The sequence below is a fragment of the Talpa europaea genome (assembly GCF_964194135.1).
Source record: "Talpa europaea genome assembly, chromosome: 7".
Lineage (NCBI taxonomy): Eukaryota > Metazoa > Chordata > Mammalia > Eulipotyphla > Talpidae > Talpa > Talpa europaea.
The window spans coordinates 70,176,495-70,200,150 of record NC_140074.1 but is presented as its reverse complement, the minus strand read 5'-3'; the positions used below and the strand labels follow the sequence as shown (position 1 = coordinate 70,200,150).

At 36.8% G+C, this 23,656-nt stretch overlaps 1 protein-coding gene across 1 annotated transcript in view; it reads left to right on the top strand.

The window, feature by feature from the left end:
• C5 (complement C5) overlaps positions 1-23,656 on the top strand; it is a gene marked incomplete at both ends in the record, with an annotated part of 81,650 nt that overhangs the window by 32,292 nt on the left and 25,702 nt on the right. The window contains 14 exons of the mRNA XM_084236798.1: positions 116-265; positions 1,593-1,722; positions 2,316-2,378; positions 3,261-3,461; positions 5,193-5,283; positions 6,993-7,066; positions 7,768-7,907; positions 10,372-10,599; positions 12,121-12,181; positions 16,460-16,549; positions 17,557-17,769; positions 18,215-18,290; positions 20,454-20,613; positions 22,395-22,490. Of these exons, the coding sequence (XP_084092924.1) occupies positions 116-265; positions 1,593-1,722; positions 2,316-2,378; positions 3,261-3,461; positions 5,193-5,283; positions 6,993-7,066; positions 7,768-7,907; positions 10,372-10,599; positions 12,121-12,181; positions 16,460-16,549; positions 17,557-17,769; positions 18,215-18,290; positions 20,454-20,613; positions 22,395-22,490 (1,773 nt within the window). The remainder of the gene's footprint in view (positions 1-115; positions 266-1,592; positions 1,723-2,315; positions 2,379-3,260; positions 3,462-5,192; positions 5,284-6,992; positions 7,067-7,767; positions 7,908-10,371; positions 10,600-12,120; positions 12,182-16,459; positions 16,550-17,556; positions 17,770-18,214; positions 18,291-20,453; positions 20,614-22,394; positions 22,491-23,656) is intronic.

The window sequence follows — 23,656 nt, the reverse complement described above, 5'->3', positions numbered from 1 at the left end:
CAAATCATAAATCACAATTGAATTTTCTTCTGCATAAAAAAGATTGTAATCTACAGCTCTCTGTGAAGGTTTGTCTCATACAAGTGACATTTTATTTTTCAAATGACCTTTTTAGGTCCGGCTGTCTCCAAGCACAGATGCATATTCTCCAGGCCAACAGGTTTATCTTAATATGGCAACTGAGTCAGAGTCCTGGGTGGCTTTAACAGCAGTGGACAGTGCTGTTTATGGAGTTCAAACGACAGTCAAGAAGCCCTTTGAAAGAGTTAAGTAATGCCTGACCTTGGGTGCTGGCACATGGTTAGTGCACCTAGTGTGGCACCAGGGTAGGTTGTGGAGCAAGAACCAGGGAAGTTTTTTTTTTAAAGATTTATTTATGTATTCAAGAACCGGGGTACAGGCCAGAGGTGTGAGGGGTGAGAGGATTCACCAGAGACAGAGTTGGGAACAGAACAGGGAGATTGACAGAAACACAGTGCTGAGGGGAGCAGCGGGTGAGTCAGGAGAGGTCTGCAGCATCATGTGGGTCACCTCCCTGGTGGGGATTGAGTTCCTGCTGCAGTGACTACGGATAGCTTCATAGTGCTGAGACTTAACCCCTTGCACCACCAGGGAGACCCCAGGAACCAGAGTTCTTAAGGGAAGATTAAGTTTGCTCATTTATAATCTACTCAAAGTAGTGGTTCATAGGAAGGTAAGCCATCCTCATGTTGGTCCCCAAAGTGCAAGTTCATCCTTTTTTGGTTTCCAAGTATAGAGTTAAGCACTTTAAAAACATATAACTGTGGGAACAGTTATATTCAAGGAGCAGAAGTGGAGGTTTAGGGATTTGGGATTAGGGTGGGGAGGAGACGATAGTAGCACAAAAGATGACTGGGTAGGATCCTTTGGGATTTTTGGGTTTTGTTTTGCTCTCACTAAAGTCTGTAGCACAGAAGAATTCAAAAATGATTGATTGCATTCCCCCAAGTTCCCATTTATCTATCCTGTGCTACCATTTTCTAGGTTTGATTTTTTTAACAATAAAAAAAAATGAGAAACTATAAAGTTAAGGATATTAAGGATAGAAAACATTGGGGATTGAAATTAAAACTGGAATGAACCCCCAAAGTAAGTTTTTTTTTGTGGGACCCTCGCTGGTGGCCAGGGAAGGAATGGTTGAGCACTAGGCCACCAGGGGAGGCCCCCCAAAGTAAGTTTTAACCTTAGAACCCATATCCCCAAGACACATGAGTTTGTGATTTTTTTTTACAACTTAAAAATTAATTCACTCATTTATGCATTTGCCCGTTTATTCTTTTTGGGGGATGTTGATTGCAACGTGCTTTGAACAAAACACCATAGGTCAGTTTCCAGAACTCTACTTAAGGCTTAAGACTTAGTTTTGCATTTAATTTTGAATAGATTTATATTTATAAATACAAAAGGATAAACTAAAGGTATGAAGCTGAGGAATTTGGTCTTTGGTGATATGATAAATGAGTGGCCTTTGTACTGCACGTTTGTTACCCCCATACAATAACTTACCTTTAGTTCTTCAGAGGAATGACTTACATAAGGGAATAGGCTCAACATTTTACCTCTTTGGACAGGTATTTCAAGCTTTAGAGAAGAGTGACCTGGGCTGTGGAGCAGGTGGAGGTCTCAACAATGCAGATGTTTTCCATCTGGCAGGACTCACCTTCCTCACCAATGCAAATGCAGATAGCACCCAGGAAAACGGTAAAATACTCAGCATTTTTGGTGTGTTTTTCAAATTGCTTACTGAAATTTACATTGATCATTTGCCTCCCATACCTCATTTTTTCCCTCCAGAATATTGTCTGCACTGGTCCTAATGACATGACTACATAACTCCCCTATATGAAATATTTCACGGACCTTCAAGATAAAGTACAGATTCTTTAGTGTAGTACTCACAGCCTTTCATAATCTTCCCAGATCTCTCCAACTATTTCTGGCCTTCTTGTGTCTAAACCATACAGAACCACGTGTGGTGTGTGGGTGGCACTATGCTGTGATGCACATGCGGCCTTTCTTCATCAGGACTTTTCCTTGTCAATAGCCTGGAGAAGCTGCTACTATAAGCCTCATCTCATCTATAAGGATCCTTCCTATATAGAATTGATTATTCTCTCTTTCTATAATAGGGAGAATATTGTAGGGACTAGATCTATTTCTGAATAACAGCAGCGCATTGTTGCACATTCTTACACTTGTAAATGTTTTAAACTCTTAATTAATTTTACGGGATTTTCTTTTTTGAGATTTTTAACTCCTTTTCCTCCTTTATCTTCTTTATCTTTTTTAAACAGATGAACTTTGTAAGGAAATTCTCAGACCAAGAAGAATGCTACAAAAGAAAATAGATGAAGAAGGTACACTAAAAGTTTCATATGATTGTAAAAAAGTTATAGATATATCATTCTAAAACTGGAGAAAGTTAGATATTACCTGACTTCCCCCAATTCAGATAGAAAGGGTAAAAGAAAGATAATTACATATGCCTAGCTTTACTCCCTTAGAAAGATTAATTCATGAAAATCTAAATACAGTATTTTTGATTCTTCTTTGGGATATACACCTAATAGAAATTATTTTAGATCAGTTTTTAAAATGGACATATGATAGATAACTGGCAATGTTACAATAGAAAGAACATTTAACCAAGAGAGGCAGTGACCTGAGTTCAACCAATAATCATGACTCTATAGTTATATAATAATTTCTTCTGTTTGTATGAGTCATTCTTATTCTTTTTTTGAGTCATTTTAATTCTAATCTTCATTTTCAGTGCTAATGATATGAAAAGAGCAACTGATTAATTTGAGCATTTATGATGAAGAATGATGCTAAGTGAAGGTCCAAAAACCATGTAATATAAAAAATGTTTGGAAAAAATAGTATACTTAGCTTGCAGAAAGAAATGTTGTATAGTGATGACAGCTGTAATCATATATCTGGATTTCTCAAATAGTTATTTTAGACTGCTGAAGTCAAGGTGCCAGTTTCAAAGGTTAGTAATTAGCTTAGTTACAGGAGCCCTTAGCCATTTAGTGTGAATTGTGGTGGACTACCTAATGAGCACATTCTTGCCACTCCTGGAGTTGTTTCAAAGGGAGACTGGTGAGTCAACCAGACATGGCTGCTGTGAGGTGAGGGGGATCTCATGTCAGTAGTAACCAGGTATTCCTTGAGCTCCCTTCTAAGCCTGAGATGTTAGGACTCTGCATAATCCATCACTTTTATTGCCATTTCAGCTTCTAAATATAAACATGTAAATGTGAAGAAATGTTGTCATGATGGAGCAACTTTTCGTCATTATGATGAGACCTGTAAGCAGCGAGCTGCCCGGATTACAGTAGGCCCAAGATGTGTACAAGCTTTCATGGCTTGTTGTACCATCGCCAGTGAGTTCCGTGCTAACTTTTCTCATAAACCTCTCATATTGGGAAGACTACGTAAGTCTGACATTTTCTACTGAAATTATGCCCAACTCTGTAATTTCATGCTGCTAAGAAAATCAATTTTTATGCTTTATTTTAAATTGGAAATAAAAAAGATGATTTGTAAATGCTATCTCCCAAAAAAATTAGTGAACATTTTTTCAGTGAAAGGAGGCCTGTGTTCTATAAAGCAGAGTGCAGTAGATCATAGTCAAGACCAATTCATTAAAAAAACTTTACCCCTTCTGAGCTCCAGCTCTCTATTTTTAAAGCAAGAAGCTTGGGCCAGATAATCACCAATATACTTTTGGGTTATAAAATTCTATTGGTCTGTGATTTTATAGAAATCAGAAATTCTGTTTAGGGCCTCCCTGGCAGAGCAGGGTTTAAGTCTCAGTGCTATCAAGATATCTCCATCCACTGTGGCATGAGTTCAGTCCCTGGCCAGGGAGCTAACCCACATGGTGCAGCAGACCACTCCTGTCTTGCCCACTGCTCCCCACTCTGACTCTAGTGAATCCTCTCACCCCTCTGCACCTCTGGCCTACACCCCTGTTCTTGTATGCATAAATAAATAAAAAAAATCTATTTATACCTATACAGGCCAGATATAACAAAATAATTATAAATTTAGCTCAAGGTTAAGTGTGCATATAAAAAATTGAAATCTTATTTCCATTTCAACCAAGATGTATTTTTTTTAGAACTTTCATTTTATTTATATATAATGTCAAAACACAGCAAAAGCAGATTGATAGTTTCTGTTTTGTATTCTGATTGTTTTGCTTAACAAAAAAAATCTAAATTTGCATGTTAAACATGGTCTATTTGAATTGGTATATTTCTGCAAATAAAAATTTGTGTGGTCATTTATCTAAGTCATGTTATTAGATTATTTAGGTTATTTTCAGATTTTTGTTTATACTAAGCAGCATTTTCATGAACTATCTAATGAATAGACAATATGCTTAATAGTATATATAAGATATATGTAACATATATTTATGTAGTATATACATTTTTCATTGCCCAACTTTTTAGCTGATTTGGCTTCAGCTATACCGAGTTCGGTCTCCACAGCTCTCTCTGTTGCTCATTTCAGAGAGTTGACCTTCCAAAACTCCCATCCATGTGGCTATTGCTGTGTTTCTTCAAGTCTTTTCATGGGTTTTCTCCCTATCCTGCAGCCTTAAACTGCCTGCACACTTAAACATGGACAATTTTAGGGTTCACCTAATCTGTCTCCCTTTTCACAGGGATCACACTTCTGGATCGCTTGTGTTCTAAGTCTGAAAACTGTTGTTTTATATAGTTTTCTAGTTTTTTAAGGTGGAGGGATCTTGCATCTTGGACAGAAGCAGAAGTTTTACCCATGTTTATTAAAATAAATATAAATAAATTTCAGAGCTAACACAGAGAATCAAAAAACCTTAACATGAATGTTGCAATTATAAAAATACAAATAACTGTATACTCATCAATATCTTACATAGTCTTTGAAACACTCAACTTTTAGCCAACATTAAAGATTTAAGGAACAAATCATTAAATGTATGTTTATGTTTTGTTTTGTCAATGTTACTAGCATAGAAATCCTAAGACCTTCATAGCTCTATTTTGAAATCACTAAGCAAAATGTTTCACTGACTTTAGGGGAAAAAAATGTTATAGACAAGTGTTCATATTTTAAAATTTGACTATAAGTAGTATTTGTTTTTTCCATAATTAATTGTCTTTTTCCCCCAGATGTAAAGACTCTGCTACCAGTAACCAAGCCAGAAATAAGGAGCTATTTTCCAGAAAGCTGGTTATGGGAAGTTCATCAAGTCCCCCAAAGGTATTATACTTCCTTGATGTTCTTCTCAAAATATGTGGTAGAATGCAAATATTATGACCAAAAATCTATCAACTACTCATTTCCCAGTAATTTATTTAAAGAGTTAAGATAATACTACCACTTTTGATAAATTTTGTTCCATTTTTGTTTGACTTATATTTCAGATATCTCCTAGGCTCTAGTGATTGGTTCCAGGGCAAGACTAACTCTTGGGGGGAAAGGGTACTATCCCTTTAATATCATTCAATTTCATTAAACATTTACTGAGTACAGTTACATGTTGTGTACTATATAAAGCAACCATTTTCATCGTATATTGTCTGTAAAACAAACTATAAAGCAAACATTGATTAATAAGAAGAAAGGCTCTTTTCTTGTTAAAGTCCTTTATACAACACGTTTTTATGGAATGCCTTCTCTGTACCAGGCACTGAAAGCAGTGATGCACTGTGCCAAATCACTAAGTGTCATCCTTCCTTGGGGGTTCAAAGCGCTGACTTTCAAAGCAGCGGTTAAAACAGAGCCCCAAGCCTGGCAATAATCATCTAGGGGTCTCCTTGTCCTGACCATGTCCCCTGTAATTCTTCCTCCTCTTGTCTGCCCATTTTATTTATTTATTTTTTTACATTATCTGATTTTATTTATTTATTTTTTTTAAATAGTAAATTTTATTTTTATATTCCCCCATACAACTGCACATGCCCCATTCTGACCCCAATCCCTCCCCTCCCAGCCCCCAGCCCCCAAAAAGTGTCTCTGGTTCATAGTTTTTTGTTGATTTTGATTTTGATTTTCTTATAGTTATTCATTTTCCTGATCCCTTATTTAAGTTTTCTAGATTCCTGCTATGAGTGAGACCATCCGGTATTTTTCTTTTTCTTTTTGTGTCTGCCCATTTTAGCTGACATTTCTCCTGACATTTCCTTTGCTAAGCCTCCCCACCACTGTTTCTCACCCTAGAAGTGATTGGTATAATTGCCCTTCCCAGTTGTTACTGTGTGTATTATAATAGTCTTTTTACCTGTCTTCTACATTAAACCATAAATACCTCCAGGCAAAGTCTCAATTCAGATAACTGTTTTACATTCAGGGCCTGCAATAGAGTCCAGTTTATAGGGGGGACTAAAATGTGTTGAATTAATATATACTTCCTCTGAACTTCTAAAAGACTTTATTAGTATAGTAATTACAGTGAATTGCAATTTATTTACTTTACTGTACCTACCACTAGACTTTACAGCTTAAGAATAAATTAGTGCTATGCCTGACACAAAGTTGGTGAACAATAGCTATTTTTTGAATGAAATAAATAAATATACAACTTTAATCTAAATCAAAAATTTAAAGTTATGCCAGCTTTTTAATGAGCAATGTTAAGATACATTACTTTGTTTCCCCACTTATACTGCACAATGAAAATAATTTTTCCTTGCTTACTATGTTTTGAATTAGCAGTGTTTCAAAGGCATCTTCCTAATTCAAATTCTCATTATAGAAGAGAAATATCTAAAAACTTGGAACAAATAGAAGAGTTATGGAAAGTATTTTTCTTCTTAAGGATTTCTTAAGATATAATGGGATTATATCTTGCTGTGATTTTTTTTCTTCTTCCAAAGTGCAGTCTGAGGCAGAAATTCTGTTAATGAATACTGTCAAGTTAGGTGAATCAATGTTTCACTGTATTTGAAAATCAACATTTTAATTTCCAGAAAGCAGCTGCAATTTACACTACCTGATTCTCTCACTACCTGGGAAGTTCAAGGTGTTGGCATTTCAAATAGTGGTAAGCACACTTGAGTTATATTTGTATTTAAGGAATGAGTTGATTAGTAAAATGTTGTTTTTCTGTTTAGACCTATTTTACCAATCATTTTAAAAATGATGTCATTTAAAAAATATGACTTTTAATGTGTTACAAAAAGCTTGGATGTGTCCACCACATAATTTTCTTCTTTTGTCTCTTCTACTAGCCAGCAATTTATAAATACTGTCAATTCCCACTTACCCTTTATTTTTTCTCAGCTTAAGTAGAGTTAGAAACAAACAACTTCCTTCCAGGGTAGATCTCCTTTTGTGGTTTAATGCATATGCTTTACACATTACTTCAGAATTGGTTTTGTTTTTTTGTTGTTGTTCTTTTTGTTTGTTTTATCTTAGAAAATCTTGGTTTCTACAATAAAATTGTACACCAGTCTAGTGGAGCCAATAGTTAATATCTGAAAAAGAGATTTGATGCTCTGATTGATAAACTTTCTCAGGCCTTAGTGTTAAATATCTATAGGACAAAAGAAATTTTCTGTTTATACCAATAATTGTTAAAATAAAATCAGTGAGTAGAAATTCTAGGGGCAACAGTGCAAAGAAAAACATGATCTAATATTCCTTTTTCCTTGAAGCAAATCAAATGTGAGACATTTTAGTACTAATAAAGCAATATAGGAATTCCCCAATATCCTTCTCCTTTGCTTTCACCTTTGGCTTAAGGTATATGTGTCGCTGATACTCTGAAGGTAAAGGTGTTTAAAGATGTCTTCCTGGAAATGCATATACCACATTCTGTTGTACGAGGGGAACAGATCCAATTGAAAGGAACTGTTTATAACTACAGGACATCTGGGATGCAAGTAAGTAGTATTTATTGTATGTTTGAATAAATATAGAAAAGGGAGAATCTAATTTTCTGAGAATTATCACATAAAACAAAAAATAAAAACACAACATCATAAACTGAGCATTCATAATGAATTTTAAACTAGATGTACAAATTAAGAAATGAGGGGATGAAAATAAGAGGAAGAGTTACACATTCATATTTAACTTAAAAAAGAATACAAGTCCATAGGATAATCGATGTGTTGTAGGGGTTCAGAAAAAGATGAGTTCACACTTCGTTCATTTAGCACCCTGGACTTCAAGTCTCTTGATTTCCTTTTGATTTATACTCATCTTCACTTTGTAGCTCATGTCATCCCACTGAAATCTTTATTTCAAACATCTCACCAAGCAATCACAATCTCCTTCCTGTCTTTCTAACTCATTAAACCTCTTATTTCAAAACCATAGCTCTACTGCATCATGGAAACCTCCAATCCATTGACTCCACCACTTATTTATTCTCCATGAGACCTTGCTAACACTAAGGTCTTTACTCCTTGTTCAGGTTTAGAATTCACAAACCATCATTAATATCATGCCAACCTCCTTGGTCCTCTATCAACAGAGTACACTCCATGACAAACTGGAGTCAGACTCACCATGCGAGTCTCTTTTTGCCAGTACATCTGTGAAGAGAAATGTACAATAGACTGATTTCCTTTGCAAATCACAAACTTTTAGTTTGGCAATTCAAAAATTAAAAACAAAAATCTAACTATATTTTTAAACTCTAATTTCATTCTTACAAATGAGTATTTCAATAATCTCCAAACATTTTGCTTATATACTCCCTAATCTTATTAAGAAAGAATTATGTACCCCATTGACACTTTTTTAAAAAGTTAGCATCTAAATTTTTTTCATCAAGTTAAAACAACATGCAAATTTATAACTTTTTGAATATTTAAGTATTGATATTTTGAAAATTAGAGTGCAGAATTTTAAAACCATAGCACTCCATTTAAAAAATACCCATCTGGGCCTCCCCGGTGGCGCAGCGGTTGAGCGCTGGGTTGTGAAGCTGCCCGCGGCCTCTGCGGCGCCTGTTCGATCCCAGGCTGCTCCCTGGCCACTGGAGGAGGGTCCCACATGGCGCGCAGACCTCTCCTGCCGCCCGCTGCTCCCCTCAGCAGTGTACTTCAGTCCTTCTGCCTGCTCTGCTCCCTGCTCTGGCTCTGGTGAATTCTCTCACCCTCCCGTGTTCTGACTGTACCCAGTGCATGTATAAACAAAAAACAAACAAACAAATAAATAAATAAAACAAAAACATGCGTCAATAAAATAAATAAATAAATAAATAAAACAAATGTCATTTAAAAAAAAAATAAAAAAATAAAAAATACCCATCTAAGGTGATTCTCCTTTGAATCTGCCTGTACGCACTCTTGTGTATGTATTCTCACCTACAATGAAGATTCATTTCTTTTTTAAATGGTATTTCCATTTTTAATTTTTTTATTCTTTTTAAAATTTATTTTTATATGTATTTTACATCATTGTTCATTTTTAAACAATGTTTGCTTCCCCCCCTCAGGTGTAGTCCCCATAGAATTTCCTTCACCAATGCACCCGTGCACCAACACAGCAGTCCCCTGTGCTCTTCCCTCCCTCCCTCCCTCTGATCCCTCTCCCTCCCTTACCCTGCAGGATGTTCATCTATTCATATAGATGAATTCTTTGGGGGTATAATTCTCAATTCTGTCAGCTCATTAGATTTTGGAGGGGTGATGAAGAATATTCACTATTTGAGCCAGAAGTCAGTAGGTACTGTTATTTTCCCCATTATAAAGATGAGGAAAGTGAGGGTGAAAGGGGTCTTGCAACCTGCTCTAAGCACAGTTAGTATAAGGCACAGCCGGGACTTGAACCAAGGTCATCCTGGAGCCAGACTATTGTTGTGAGATGGGGTGTAAGTGGGACATTAATAAGAGGTAAGGTTGGAAAAGTATATTGGGGAAATAATGGGCAGGACCTTGAATGCCCAGATATAGAGTTCTCAGTCTTTCATAAAACCATTGTTTGTTCATTACCAAAGGATACAAAGATGAGTAAGACACACAGCGTGTCAGAGCCTGGGGTGCCCGTTGTCTTCAATATATTAATATAAATATATTTGTCATGAGTATAAAGAAGTGGTGTAATAAATGCCATCATAGCAAGTGAACAGACTGTCAGTAGCTTCCCACCAGAATTAATTAGTAACAGCTAATTGGAAATCTAATTGGAAATTAATTGGAAAACATTTCTTAGCCAGGGTTGAGATTTTAAGCTCTACAGCAACTTGTGTGAGCTTTCTCCTCTGCATTGAATCCACAACATTGTTTAACACTGGAGATGTATCAGCAGTGAGTTTGTGACCAGACAAACTTAGGGCATCCTTTCCTTATCATAAAGCATTTATATGTATGTAATTGTTCGCTGGTAATATTGCAGTTCTGTGTTAAAATGTCTGCTCTGGAGGGAATCTGTGTGTCGGGAAGTCCAGCCACGGACCGTCGGGGAACTAAGTCCTCCAAATGTGTGCGCCAGAAAATAGAGGGCTCCTCCAGTCATTTGGTGACCTTCAGTGTGCTTCCTCTGGAAATTGGCCTCCACAACATCAACTTTTCATTGGAGACTTTGCTGGGAAGAGAAATCTTAGTAAAAACATTAAGAGTGGTGGTAAAAAAAAAATGCTTTTTCCAAATTCTTTTTTTTTAAAGGTTTATTTATTTATGCATACAAGAACTGGAGTACAGGCCAGAGGTGCAGGGGTGGCAGGGTGAGCAGATTCACCGAAGACAAGTGGGGAACAGAACAGGCAGACTGAAATACACTGCTGCGGGGAGCAGTGGGCGAGTCAGGAGAGGTCTGCTGTGCCATGTGGGTAGCTCCCTGGCCAGCTGGGAGATTGAACTTATGCTACAGAGGCTGTGGGTATCTTCACAGTGCTGTGCTTAACCCCTTACGCCCCCAGGAGGCCCCCAATTCTTTCTTTAAAAACACTTTTTCACACTTATAAAAACATTATTAGCAACTTATGCTTAAGTGATTCAGACAGACAAAGAAAATGATAACATAAATATAATAAAATGTTAACATTTGGGGGATTCTGGGTGGATTCTGGGGGGATTTGGTTATCTCAGGTTTTTGGCACTATTCTTATAACTTTTCTTTAATCTGAAATTATGTTTAAAAATTTCAAACAAATAACAGTTGTTCATTGTTGAAATATGTAATGTTGAAAAACCACGAAGAAGAAAATAAAAATCACCAGTAACCCCAAAACATAGAGATACCCATTTAAATAAGTTGGTATATATCTTTCTAGGATTTTCCCCCCAAAAAAGACATTTAGAAGATTTATCTTGAAATCTGTGCCCCACATTATGATAGGTGCTGAGATACAACAATAAATATGATATAGCCCATGCATTCACAGTTTAGAAGGTATAGTCTAGAAAACCTTCCATTTTGTAAATGAATAAAGAGGCACAAAAAGGAAAACTATCATTGATTATGTGCTATTTAGTTATTCGGTCTGCTAAGTACTTTCCTGTTAGCTTAAGATTCTTGCTAAGAGTCACATGGCTAGTTCATGATGAACTGCATCTTCCTAGTCTTCATCTCTGAGTTGTTTTCAGTCTTAAAATTCACTTCAGTGAACATGTATTAACTTATTCTGTGCATGGCACATTCCATGCATCCTTTCATGGTGGCTCCTTGCACCAAGTCTGAAATCGTGTGCTTCTCCACCTCCTAACAAGATGACATTGGATATATTTATATTATATATATATATATATATATATATATCTGTGTGTGTGTCAGTTGCCTCATCTGTCAAGCAGGCTCAAAATACAAGTACTACTTCATAAAGTTTTCATTAAGATTAAATGAGCACATCTATCCAAAGCACTGAGACCAGTTATCTGGCTTATAGTAACTTCTGTTTAAGCATTTGCTCTGATTATTATGCAAATAGCCAGAAAAACTTATTCCTGCATGTATGCATATAAGTATTTATACATACTTGGTCTTCCCCAAAAAGAAAAAAAAAATGTTTTTTAATTAGAAATGTGGTCAAGAAAAGCTATCTAGGGAATTCAAGTAATATAAATTTAATTATGTTCTTAATTTAATGTTTTAAGTTGTAATGTTTCAATTATGTTCTTAACTTAATGTTTCCTGCCTTTATTTTAGCCAGAAGGTATCAAAAGGGAAATTTATGCTGGTGTTACTCTGGACCCAAAGGGAATTTATGGTAGGCAAAATGATTTTGTATTTTATATGACATCTTTTGCTCTAGAAACTAAAGTATATGTGTATCTTGAAACACTGTTTTTCAAAATGTTAATTATCTGAATCAGAAATATATACTTCTTAGTTATTTAACGTTCCTTATATATGTGTTTTGCTATCATCTAGATGGGTTTAGAAGAAAGAAGAATTCCACTATTTTTATTTTTATTTTTTAAGATTTATTTATTTATGCAAGAACTGGGGTACAAACAGAGGCACGGGAGAGTGAGAGAATTCACCAGAGACAGAGCAGGGAGCAGAACAGGCAGACGGACCGAAGACACTGCTGCAGGAGAGGCAGGATAGATCTGCAGCATAATGTGGGTTTCTCCACGACCTGCTGGGAATCGAACCCATGCTACAGAAGCTGCGGACAGCTTCACAGCGCGGCGCTTAACCCGCTGCGCCACCAGGGAGACCCTCCACTAGTTTTAAATGCAAAGCTTTGTGAGATAGTAATAATTGTATTACTTTCTTTCTTTTTTTTTTTTTTAGGATCCTGTCCTAAAATTTTAATATCTTGCTCACCATGGATTTCTTTTATTTATTTATTTTTAAAGATTTAGTTATTTATTTATACAAGCACTGGGTACAGTCAGAAGTGCGGGAGGGCGAGAGAATTCACCAGAGCCAGAGTGGGGAGCAGAACAGGCAGAAGGACCGAAGTACACTGCCGAGGGGAGCAGCGGGCGGCAGGAGAGGGCTGCGCGCCATGTGGGACCCTCACCCTGTGGCCGGGGATCGAACCGGCGCTACAGAGGCTGCGGGCAGCTTCGCAACCCAGCGCTCAACCGCTGTGCCACTGGGGAGGCCCTGTATTACTTTCTTTATATATCAGTCATTTTCTCTCCATCACAATAATAATTTATAACATTTTTTAGAGAACTATCTGTCCAAGGAACATCTAAGAAAAAGTCATGTATATACATATTTACATGTTTTGTTTTAAAACACAATAACTCTAATTACTTAAACCCATTTCTCATTTTTCCTGCTTCCTTACTTTTCCATGAAATGGAGATTTTGTTTTGTTGGGGTTCTTTTGTGTGTGAGTTTTTATTTTTTTACTTTTATATTTTTTTTACATCATTTTTCATTTTTGCACAAAGTATGCATTTTCATCTTGGTTATAGTCCCCATACAATTCCCACTCCCCCTTTTTTTTAATCCTGCTCCCTCCTCTCCCCCTGTAGTGTGTCTCTGATTTATAGTTGCTTGTTGATTTTGATTTTTTCACTTATTTAGGTTTTCTAAACTCCTGCTATGAGACCATCTGGTATTTTTTTTCTTTCTTTCTGGCTTATTTCGCTGAGCATGATCCCTTCCAGCTCCATCCATGTTGCTGCAAATTGCATGCATTTATCTTTTTTGATTGCTGAGTAATATTCTATTGTGTATCTGTACCACATCTTCTTAATCCAGTCATCTATTTTTGGGCATTTGGGTTGTTTCCACAGCTTAGCTGTTGTAAATAGTGCTGCTATAAACATAGGGGTGCAGGTGCCCTTTTGAATTAATGTTTCTGTGTCATTGGGTAAATATAGAAGAGATTTTGGAATTGCTGGATCATATGGAAGCTCCATCTTTACCAGGTTGAGGAATCTCCACACAGCTTTCCATAGTGGTTGGACCAGTTTGCACTCTCACCAGCAGTGCAGGAGAGTTCCTTTGAAATGAGAGATTTTGAATCTTCTCAAACGTTTGAATTTTATAAACACTTGAGCACTTAATAAAAGTCTAAGTATAATATGTATTAATTAAATTTAGAATGTGCTACTTACTTGTTTTCAACAAAGAAAGACCATCCTAGGTCTTATTACATGGTTAAAAATTGCCTTATTGTTTCATCGAATTGCTTTTCTTTCAGTGATATTGTGTAGTAGGGTGGGGAGTTAGCTAGAAATCAGACCTCTATATTCACGGTGCCATATCCTCTGGGAAGGAAAGAGTTAATACATTTACATTTTAAATCAGCTGCATATTGTAAACTGAATAAAGATGACTTCAATTTGGGGGGAGGCAATGAAAAATTCATCCATGTACATGTATCCATACAAGATATGGATACATATCTAATGTCTAATCTAATGTTTTTCTCTAATGTCATCACACAAATTTCCTCCCATCTGAGAGTGGAGATACAAGAGTTCTGCCTCTGCAGCTATCATGTCCTTTGGCTTCTCTCCCTTCTCATGATTATACTGACATTATAGAAAGCAGCTTTCCAAAATGGCCTGTCATATACATTCTAGATGCAAGCATCAGGTCCACAAGGTAGGAATGGCCTCTATCTAGGAATAAATCTCTTTACCCTTGTCATTTTTTACTACTTAGATTTAGGTGTCTTTGTTATTTTCTAGAGATCTAAAAGGATAAAAATGACAATCATTCTGTCTCATTTATTTCAGAGATCTTATTAAATAATTCTAATATTTACATATTGGACTTACTATAACAGTATGACAGTTCATAGAATTCAGGTTTTTTTGAAGGCTAAAATGTATTTGGAGAAGTAAATGGTCAGTAATATTAGGAAATCTGAAAAAAAAATCAGCAAGGGAGAATGAGCTATCAGAAAAATGACCAATAGTAATTTAAATTGTGTGACATAGCTTAAAAAGAGGCAAAACAGAGATGCCATACTCAAGACCAGCTCTAGTCTCTACCTTTTCTCCCTCCTTTCAAATCTTGGAGTCAGAGTTAGCTCCTCACCCCTCCCTCACTTCCTGGCAAACTACTGTCACTGGTCTGGGCAGGCCCCTCTCATATTTTATTTTCTCCCTTCATCCCTGACCCCCACTCCCATTTCCCTACCTCCAAAGGCAACTACTCAAACATGTTTGCTATAAATCTTTGAGTAGGTAGGTAATGTCTCATGTCTGTGTGTCTTTGTAGCATCTATCATGAATACTGGATGATTTCACTTATATGTGGAATATAAAGAAGTGGGACAAAAGAACAGAAAAAACTAAACCAAAACAAACCCTAGAAATCTGTAGAATTGAGGTTATTGGAGGAGGAAAGTAAAAGGAGAAGAGGTCCCAGGGTGCAGTGGTAGAGGATTATGGGTGCTTTGGGGTGGGTATGGTATGGTCACATCCATCTGAAGAGGTGTGAACCTATACCCATAAATCATACAATGTGTTTTAAATTAGTGTTACCTCAATAAATTAAAAAAATATATATATCTCAGGTGTTGTACTATAAATCATATGCTATTGTTTTAGCTTTTTAAGTTCAATACTCTGTTTTAAAGAAATGTCTCTGTTGTTATATGTACATTTAATTCACTGGTTCTTATATAGCATTCCAGAGTGTGTCTCGCCAAAATTTTAATATCCATCAGTTAGTGATGGGTTGCCCACTACCATAAATATGCTACTGTGAACATCTTTATACATCTCTCTTTATGAATCTGTAATTGAACATTTATCTAGACTTTATATCCAGAAGTGAGGCTACTAGGTCAAAGGTCATGAAAATATTGAAAGTCATTTACTTCTATCATAATGCTCTTTGGAATGAATGTACTGTTCAGATCACAGTTCCACCTATACTAGCTCTGTTACCTTGAGTAATTTGCTTTCTAAGCATCAGGTTCCTCATCTATAAGATAAAAAAGTAAAATACCTATCATGCAGGTTTATTGTGAAGATCCAGTGAATTACTGCACTTTTTCTAATGTTTCATATTCTACCAGTAAGATGATAAATATGATCACTTTATTAATAAACCAATTATTATAGTAGAAAAATGTTCTGATACAGGTAGACTAAGACTGTTATTGTGCAGTGAAGAACAGCATTCCATCTGAGGGAAAGGTGGAAAGAATTTCAGGGCACACTTCCCAATGGAGCTAATCATCACATCATCACATGTCATTTCCTAAATTACATGTTAGTTCTTTTAGATTTCAGTTCCAAGAACAGTTTTCTTTTTTTGGAGAAAAAAATGGCATGCCCCTTTTACTGGTAAAAAAGATTTATACCACTTACTTGTTTTCTCTCTTGTAATGACCAGAAAACTTAGAGCTGAAATTAATGTTTTATTTAAAGAGAAAATATAAGCTTAGTGTTTGATAAAACTCAGGCATTTTTAACTTTGTGTTTAAATTTTAATATTGCTATTATAAGAGAGCCTTATTTTAAAAAATTCCCTGGATGTAGGTATATTGTAAATAATCTGCAAATAGTCTTAACTCAAGAATGCCATATAAAGCTACAATCTTTTTAAATTTCAGGTGCTCCTAGTAGACAAAAGGAGTTCCCATACAGGATTCCATTAGATTTGGTCCCCAAAACAAAAGTCAAGAGGATTGTCAGTGTAAAAGGTAAATTAACAAATGTCATTTTTATTTCTTAATTTGTTTTTTGGACAAAAATCAAATATTCTCATGATAATTCATTTCTTCTCTTCTCTACTCAGCATTTACAAATTTACTTCTGAGAGTGCCCTACTCTTATTAAAACCCCAATCATCCTTCCCACTATCTTCTTCCTCTGGCCTAATTCAAATGGGGGATTCATTCTTCTATAATGGAAAGTGGGGGCCTTCTTTGGCTCAAAGGCTTCTCATAAATGGGGGCTCAGCTGCTTCTAGACTTAAAGAACTTTTCACCATCTTAGTGACCAGTCCTGCTTCAGAGAAGGCATGGTGACCTGCAAATGACCCCAAGAGAGCAGCGCTGTGCTATCCCACTCCCAGGAGGTCTCTTTCCTCCAGTGTGTTTGCAGAAGTGGTGTGTTTGGTGGGGTTTTCCTGGTTTCCATTCTTGACCATTCAATAACATAGCATCAAAATAATTGACTGTCTTGACAACATTTTATGGTTTTATCAGATAAAATCCTGAAATCACAAAATCTTAGTAGTGGAAAGTACCTTTTTGATCCTCCAAACCTGCTGTTGAATATGTAATAAGGTGGCTTGCCCAAGATTGAAGTGAGTTATAGATGGAGCCCTCCCAATGCTTATAGAGCATTCACATTTCAGGCTGTTTGCTTTTCTTTGTAGAAGCATTGATTCACGAGGCTTACAGTATCTCAAGACATCAGGTTGAACAGTAACAATTTGCATTGTCTTCTGTGCAGTTCACTGTATCACACAATCTCACCACCATATGACACTGGAATTTTAAGCTTGTTTTTAGTGTTTTCTTTTAAACTATCTTCTTAACAAGATCTTTTCTCTCTCTCTTTCATCAGCTGAGAAGTAATTAAACTGCCTTTATGAAAATGGAAAAGAATAGTGATGATTACTCTTGTCTGTATATAAAATACACTGTCAGTTAAAAATTGATAGAAATTGTGGTCTACTTGAATTTTTGTTTGCTTGTTTCAGGAATGCTTCTAGGTGAGGTTATGTCTGCAGCTCTGAGTCAGGAAAGCATTGACATTCTTACCCACCTCCCCAAGGGGAGCGCAGAGGCAGAACTGATGAGTGTTGTCCCAATATTCTATGTTTATCACTACCTGGAAGCAGGAAATAATTGGAACATTTTTTATCCTAATTCGTTAGCGAAAAAACAGGACTTGAAGAAAAAAATGAAAGAAGGTAAAAAATATCTACTTTATCTATTATACATAAATATCTTGTGATTTCTGGGCTAATATTTAATTGAATAATTAAGTTGCTATGAGTTATACAAAAGTTTAACTGTAAAAGCACTTCAGCCCCTGAGATGAACTTGACTATAAAAATAAATGCTATTTGGAGCATTTTGGCTTAACTTACCAAAAGGCCTGGATGAGAGACAAGATGCCTGCAATCCAAACCCTGTAGAAGCTCCCTTCCTCCTTGAATGAACTCAGAATGTTCTATTTGATAATTCCCATTCAAGTAATTAATATATTTTCTTTGACAAATTCAATGTTGGCCAAAATAATATGCTTGCTGCCCAGCCCAAAGGAAGTTTTCTATTCCCATGGGCTAACAAAGTGATTTTTGAGTGAAAATGCAGGTCAGTGAAGCCCTGTGTTCTTTCTCTGATGCCTCTTAGGAATGGTGAGCATCATGTCCTATAAAAATGCTGACTATTCTTACAGCATGTGGAAGGGTGGAAGTTCTAACACTTGGTAAGTGAAAGGTTGGCTTTCATGTTCATTGATTTACTAACAAATAACACCTTACTGGAAACCATTCATGCAATTGTTCAGCTGAAAAGCCAGTCCTCCTTCACTACTCTCTCTCTCTCTCACAAATCACATCTGATCCAGCAAATATTTTGGCTGCACCTTCAAAATATATCCTTAACTATTTCTCACCAACCCCACTGTACCATCCTGGCACACTCACATATCACCTGGATTATTACACTAGCCTCTTCTGGTCTTGTGACTTCCACACTTGGCCCTCTTCAGGCTATACCCAACACAGCTGCCAGAGTCATCCTGGTAAAACATGTTAGGTCACACCACTGCTCAATCCCATTCAGGAGCTTCCCATAGCTCTCTCTCTCTCTCTTTTTTTTTTTTTTTTTACTTTGAGCTCTAATTGATATACAACATATTAGTTTCAGGTGTAGAGCACATTTTAAACACATTTACAATCTAGAGTACTTGACTTTTAGAGCATGCCCTTTCACTACTGAAAGTTCCCAGGATTTCATTTAAAAAATTCTATCAATGTTTGATAACATTTAATTAAAACAGTGTCCAAAAAAAAAAAACAGTGTCCAGATACTTTATAGATTCTACTATATCAAATATTTTTAGTAAGTTTACAATATAGAATAATTGACTTTCAGATCATGTACTTTCACTATAGAGATTCCACAGAATTTCATTTTTGGTTCCCATATTTTCTGTAATCTCATCTTTGCCCATGACCTCCACAAGTTCTATGCCAATGATTTCCTAGTCATTTCCTAATTGATATCTAAAGCCCTACCTTCTTTCCTAAGCTCCTTTGAACATATCTATAACAACTCCATTCTCTTGTTTCTCTGTTCCCTTAATCAGTGCATAGCCACACTTTCTGCTTTGTCCCCACTGACAGGTTTGACTCCTTGCTTTTCTTTTGGCTCTATATCTAATCAGTCATCAAGTCCCACCGATCTAACCATGTGTGGGTGGCACATTTTAAAAGGCATATAGACCCCAGGAGCTCACCAACCAGAGAATAACTACCAGGGTACAGGGGTGGGAATTGACGCAGACAGGACACTACCACAACAGTAACTAGATGTGGAGACAGGAAATCCCCAAGACAAGGTGTGCCTCTCAGTAAACACCCAGAACCTCTGTACAGTTCTGGAGCAAGACTAAGTGGGTAATGTTTAGTTAGACACATAGAAACACCTGGGGACTGTCCTAGACCAAACTCCCATGTTTCTTGAAAGAAATAAATAGAAGAAAATGGCAGTTACCTGTACACTTTCAAAAGTAATTTTGAGAAATACAGGGAAGATACAAAAATAAACAAATCTTCCTTGATAGGTAATAAGTTCTACTTATTGTGTGGATTGGGTGGAAGAGAGATAAGTACTCCCAAATGTTGGGGAAGGGAATTCGGACCTCAGATGGGGATAGATTAAACGCCTTGTACAAATTTTATGAATTAAAATTTTATGATTTTACTCCTCCATGGCTTATGTTCATGGGTCAGTGCTCTGACTCAAAACAATTTGTTTCGAAACTATTATCTTTGACTTTTGAGAATAATTTTTTTTTATCATCAGGCATCATTTTTGATATTGCAATCACAGAAATTATGCTGCTCACAATTACTGACAGTGTTTTGGAGATTTTCCTAAAATCTTCCCATCCCTTGTAAAACCATGACAACTTACTTAGGAATTGTATTTAAATGCTTTATTTTAGGGCCTCCCCGGTGGCGCAGTGGTTGAGCGCTGGGTTGTGAAGCTGCCTGCCGCCTCTGCAGTGCCAGCTCCATCCCCAGCCACCGGGCGAGGGTCCCACAAGGCCGCGCAGACCTCTCCTGCCTCCCACTGCTCCCCTCAGCAGTGTACTTCGGTCCTTCTGCCTGCTCTGCTCCCTGCTCTGGCTCTGGTGAATTTTCTCACCCTCCCGTGCTTCTGACTGTACCCAGTGCGTGTATAAATAAATAAATAAATCTAAAAAAAAAAAAAAAAGAAAGATCAGAATTCTAAAGGAAATGATGTAGTCAACTTTAAAAAAAAAAGTAATAAATGCTTTATTTTAAAGAATAAACGTATAAATTGGAAACCAAAAAGAACTCAATGTCTAAATATTTATTGATTGGTTTTTGTCTTAAAGGTTAACAGCTTTTGTTTTAAGAGTGCTTGGGCAAGTAAATAAATATATAGATCAGGACCAAAATTCAATTTGTAATTCTGTATTGTGGCTGGTTGAGAATTGTCAACTAGAAAATGGATCTTTCCAGGAAAAGTCCCAGTATCAACCAGTAAAATTACAGGTAAGAAAGTGAAAATTACAAGTTAGCAACGGTTTTATTTACATGAATTTTGAATTTTGTTCTCATTCCATTTTAGAAGGATGAAGGAGAGAGGGAGAAAATATATGTAGTCTTACAAGAAACTCCTCATGTATACAGACAAAAAATTCAAAAGGTCCTCTTGCACTGTTCTTCAGTCAATTCTATATAGGTCAGATAAATGATGTTAGACATCCTGTATAACAAGCCTTGGTAGTTCACAAGGTGTGAGTGTTAGAGATCTCAGAAAGTGTGAAATGTGCTAATTTGTCCATGTATCATTGGTATGGAATCTATACCTAAAATTCAGAGCCTTCTTATAGGTCCAGGCTATAAGGTGTTATCATAAAACGTGGAAGGGACCCAGTTATACTGTTAGCAAGAGAGATTGGTATCAGTTTATTAGACACTGCAACAAACTGTTATTTGTGATTGGAATCCACTTATATGCTTGAATTGCAAAGTAATTACAATATCTTTCCAAAATGTCACTACTTTATCTTTCCAAAACCATTGCTACAATATCCTCTCCTTAGAACATTTTTTAAAGACTTCATCATATTTGGGGTTTATTTTTCCTGCCTCAGTATAATCCTTTTCATATCAGGCAAAGTGACTCCCTATCTAAAGGGATCTAAAAGCAAAGTGATCCCTGTCTAATGGTCGTCATTGCACTGGTAGATTAGGATTCTGACAAGAAATGAGGGTAACTGACATCATCTGGGTGCTATTTGAAGAGCAAAATAATGTAATCATTTTTTCTTTATATACCCACATATCGGCCCAGCCTTCCATCCACACACCTATTCATCTGTCTACATTCATTCAGCAACCATTCACTGAGTATCTAGTATGTGCACTGGTCTGTTATGGGCACAATGGGGGAGGAAAAGTGGGAAGAAAGGACCAGAGAGTATCCCTGCCACAAAGGAGCTCACGTGCTGGTACGAAAAGTGGGGTATAAATACTAGCAATTCTAATAAAGATGTAAGTATACATGTTCTTTCACTTATTTAATAAATATTTATTAAATGTGTACTAAGTGCCGCTACATGGTAGACACACAACAGTGAACAAAACAGTTGTGGTCATTAAAGCCATAGAGCTTACAGCCTGGCAGAGATATCAGACATTAAGACATTTCAAGTGTATGATACATGTTCAGAAGAGGGAAATATTTTCATTGATAGCAGGGGTCTAACTTAGATCAGGAGAGTTGAAAAAAAAAAAAAATGAGCTGCCTAGGCTTACAGGAGGAAGCAAGTCAGGAAGAGTGCTCCAAGCAGAGCAAACAATATACCTGGTATTTTGAGGTGAGAAAGAGGGTGGTTCATTTGAAAAGCTCACAGTCAGTGGCATGGCATAAAGCTGGAGAGGTACATCACACTTCTTGGAAGATCTTATAAGCACTGCATTGAAATGTCATTGCCCTAAAGAGGAAAAAATATGGGCAAACAGAGCCTGAATAGTACTTCATTCTGGAGGTGGCATTTTAAGAGGGTCTTAAAGAGGGGGTGAATTAAAATGTGGTGATAAGGTATAAAATGGAACTTCAGGATGGGGAGGTGGGAGAGATGGACAAGTGAAGGCACACAGGAGCTTATTGAGACGGGGTGAGCAGTCCAGGTGGTGTGCATGAAAGGTTACAGAGATTAACCTCAAAACATATTAGGATTACGTTGTTTCACTTTAAAAACATCTTACGTTGTTTCACTTTAAAAACATCGTTTTACTCTCTTATTTAAACTTTGATTATTGTTTAGGGTACTTTGCCTGCTGAAACCAGAGAAAAAACTTTGTATCTTACAGCCTTTGCTGTGATTGGAATTAGAAGGGCTTTTGATATATGCCCATTGATGGTAAGTAAGTTTTCTTTCTCTAATACCCATCATATGTTTCTGTTCCACGTGCTGGGGGGTGGGGGGCACTCCAAAGTCTAAGGACTTCAGAAATAGGATAGATACTAAAGACCAGCTAGTCCAGCCTACTCTTGACAGTTGAGAAGACTGATGCCTGTATAAAAGGTGGATTTATCTGTCCAGGGTTGCAAGCTACTGAATCATAGAGCTGGGACCAATCACTTCATACTGTAATGAGAGAATGAGTCAGTGTTCCCAGTTTTCTTCTCTTAATTCTGCCCTATTGTATGAAATGTATATGCCTGTTGTTACACAGTCGGGCACCCTAGATCCTGAAAGTGCTAAAGATCTCATTTACTTGAAAACAGAGGAGAGAAAGGTGAGAACTCACCTAAGTGATCAACAGAAGGAATCCCAAAGGGGAGCATAGATGATACTCTGATCTGGGGAAAGACAGATCCCTGAGCTGAGATTAAAGACTCTTGCCCATTAATCACAGGTAAATTAGATTTATCCTTTATACCAACATACAGAGCTGAGATGGAAAAACCCAAGGGGATTTGCAGGACATGAGCCGCTAAACAAGGAAATGTTTCTAGTTTGCTTCAAGAGAATTGCTATTTATATTTAACAGGACAAAATAGTCAATGAGGACCAGTACCCAGGGGCCTAAGAGACAAGTTGGCACCTTGTGGCACATAAATGGGAGACAGAGATGGAGCCAGAAGAGCAGCAACCTGGCGAGATGCTAGCAGCATCACACCAAGTTTCCTCCTAGTTCACTTAACCAAAATAACTGTGTTGTCTCAGGACAAAGTAATAGAGAATATTTTCCCAGAAATCCTTAGGATCAAAAAGCACTGTGGTAATCTGACTCTTTTCCCACTACTTATGATTGTATTTACTAAAACTCCTTTTGAAAATGTAAACTTCCATTTGCCGAGAGAGAAGGATGAGAGGTAGTTGTGCTTGGTGCTTCTCTCTGGAAGCTAGGTCTGATGAGGGAAGCAGAAACTAAAGATAGAAGCCTCTCAGGGGAAGTGAGATTTCAGAGACAAAAGCTTAAGCCCATTTGGGCAACCACTTTTTCCCTTCTGAGATTAGGCACTGCCCCTTCTCCTGGAATGATTTGCTTTAGCGACATACCATCCTTTTCATTAGGTCAT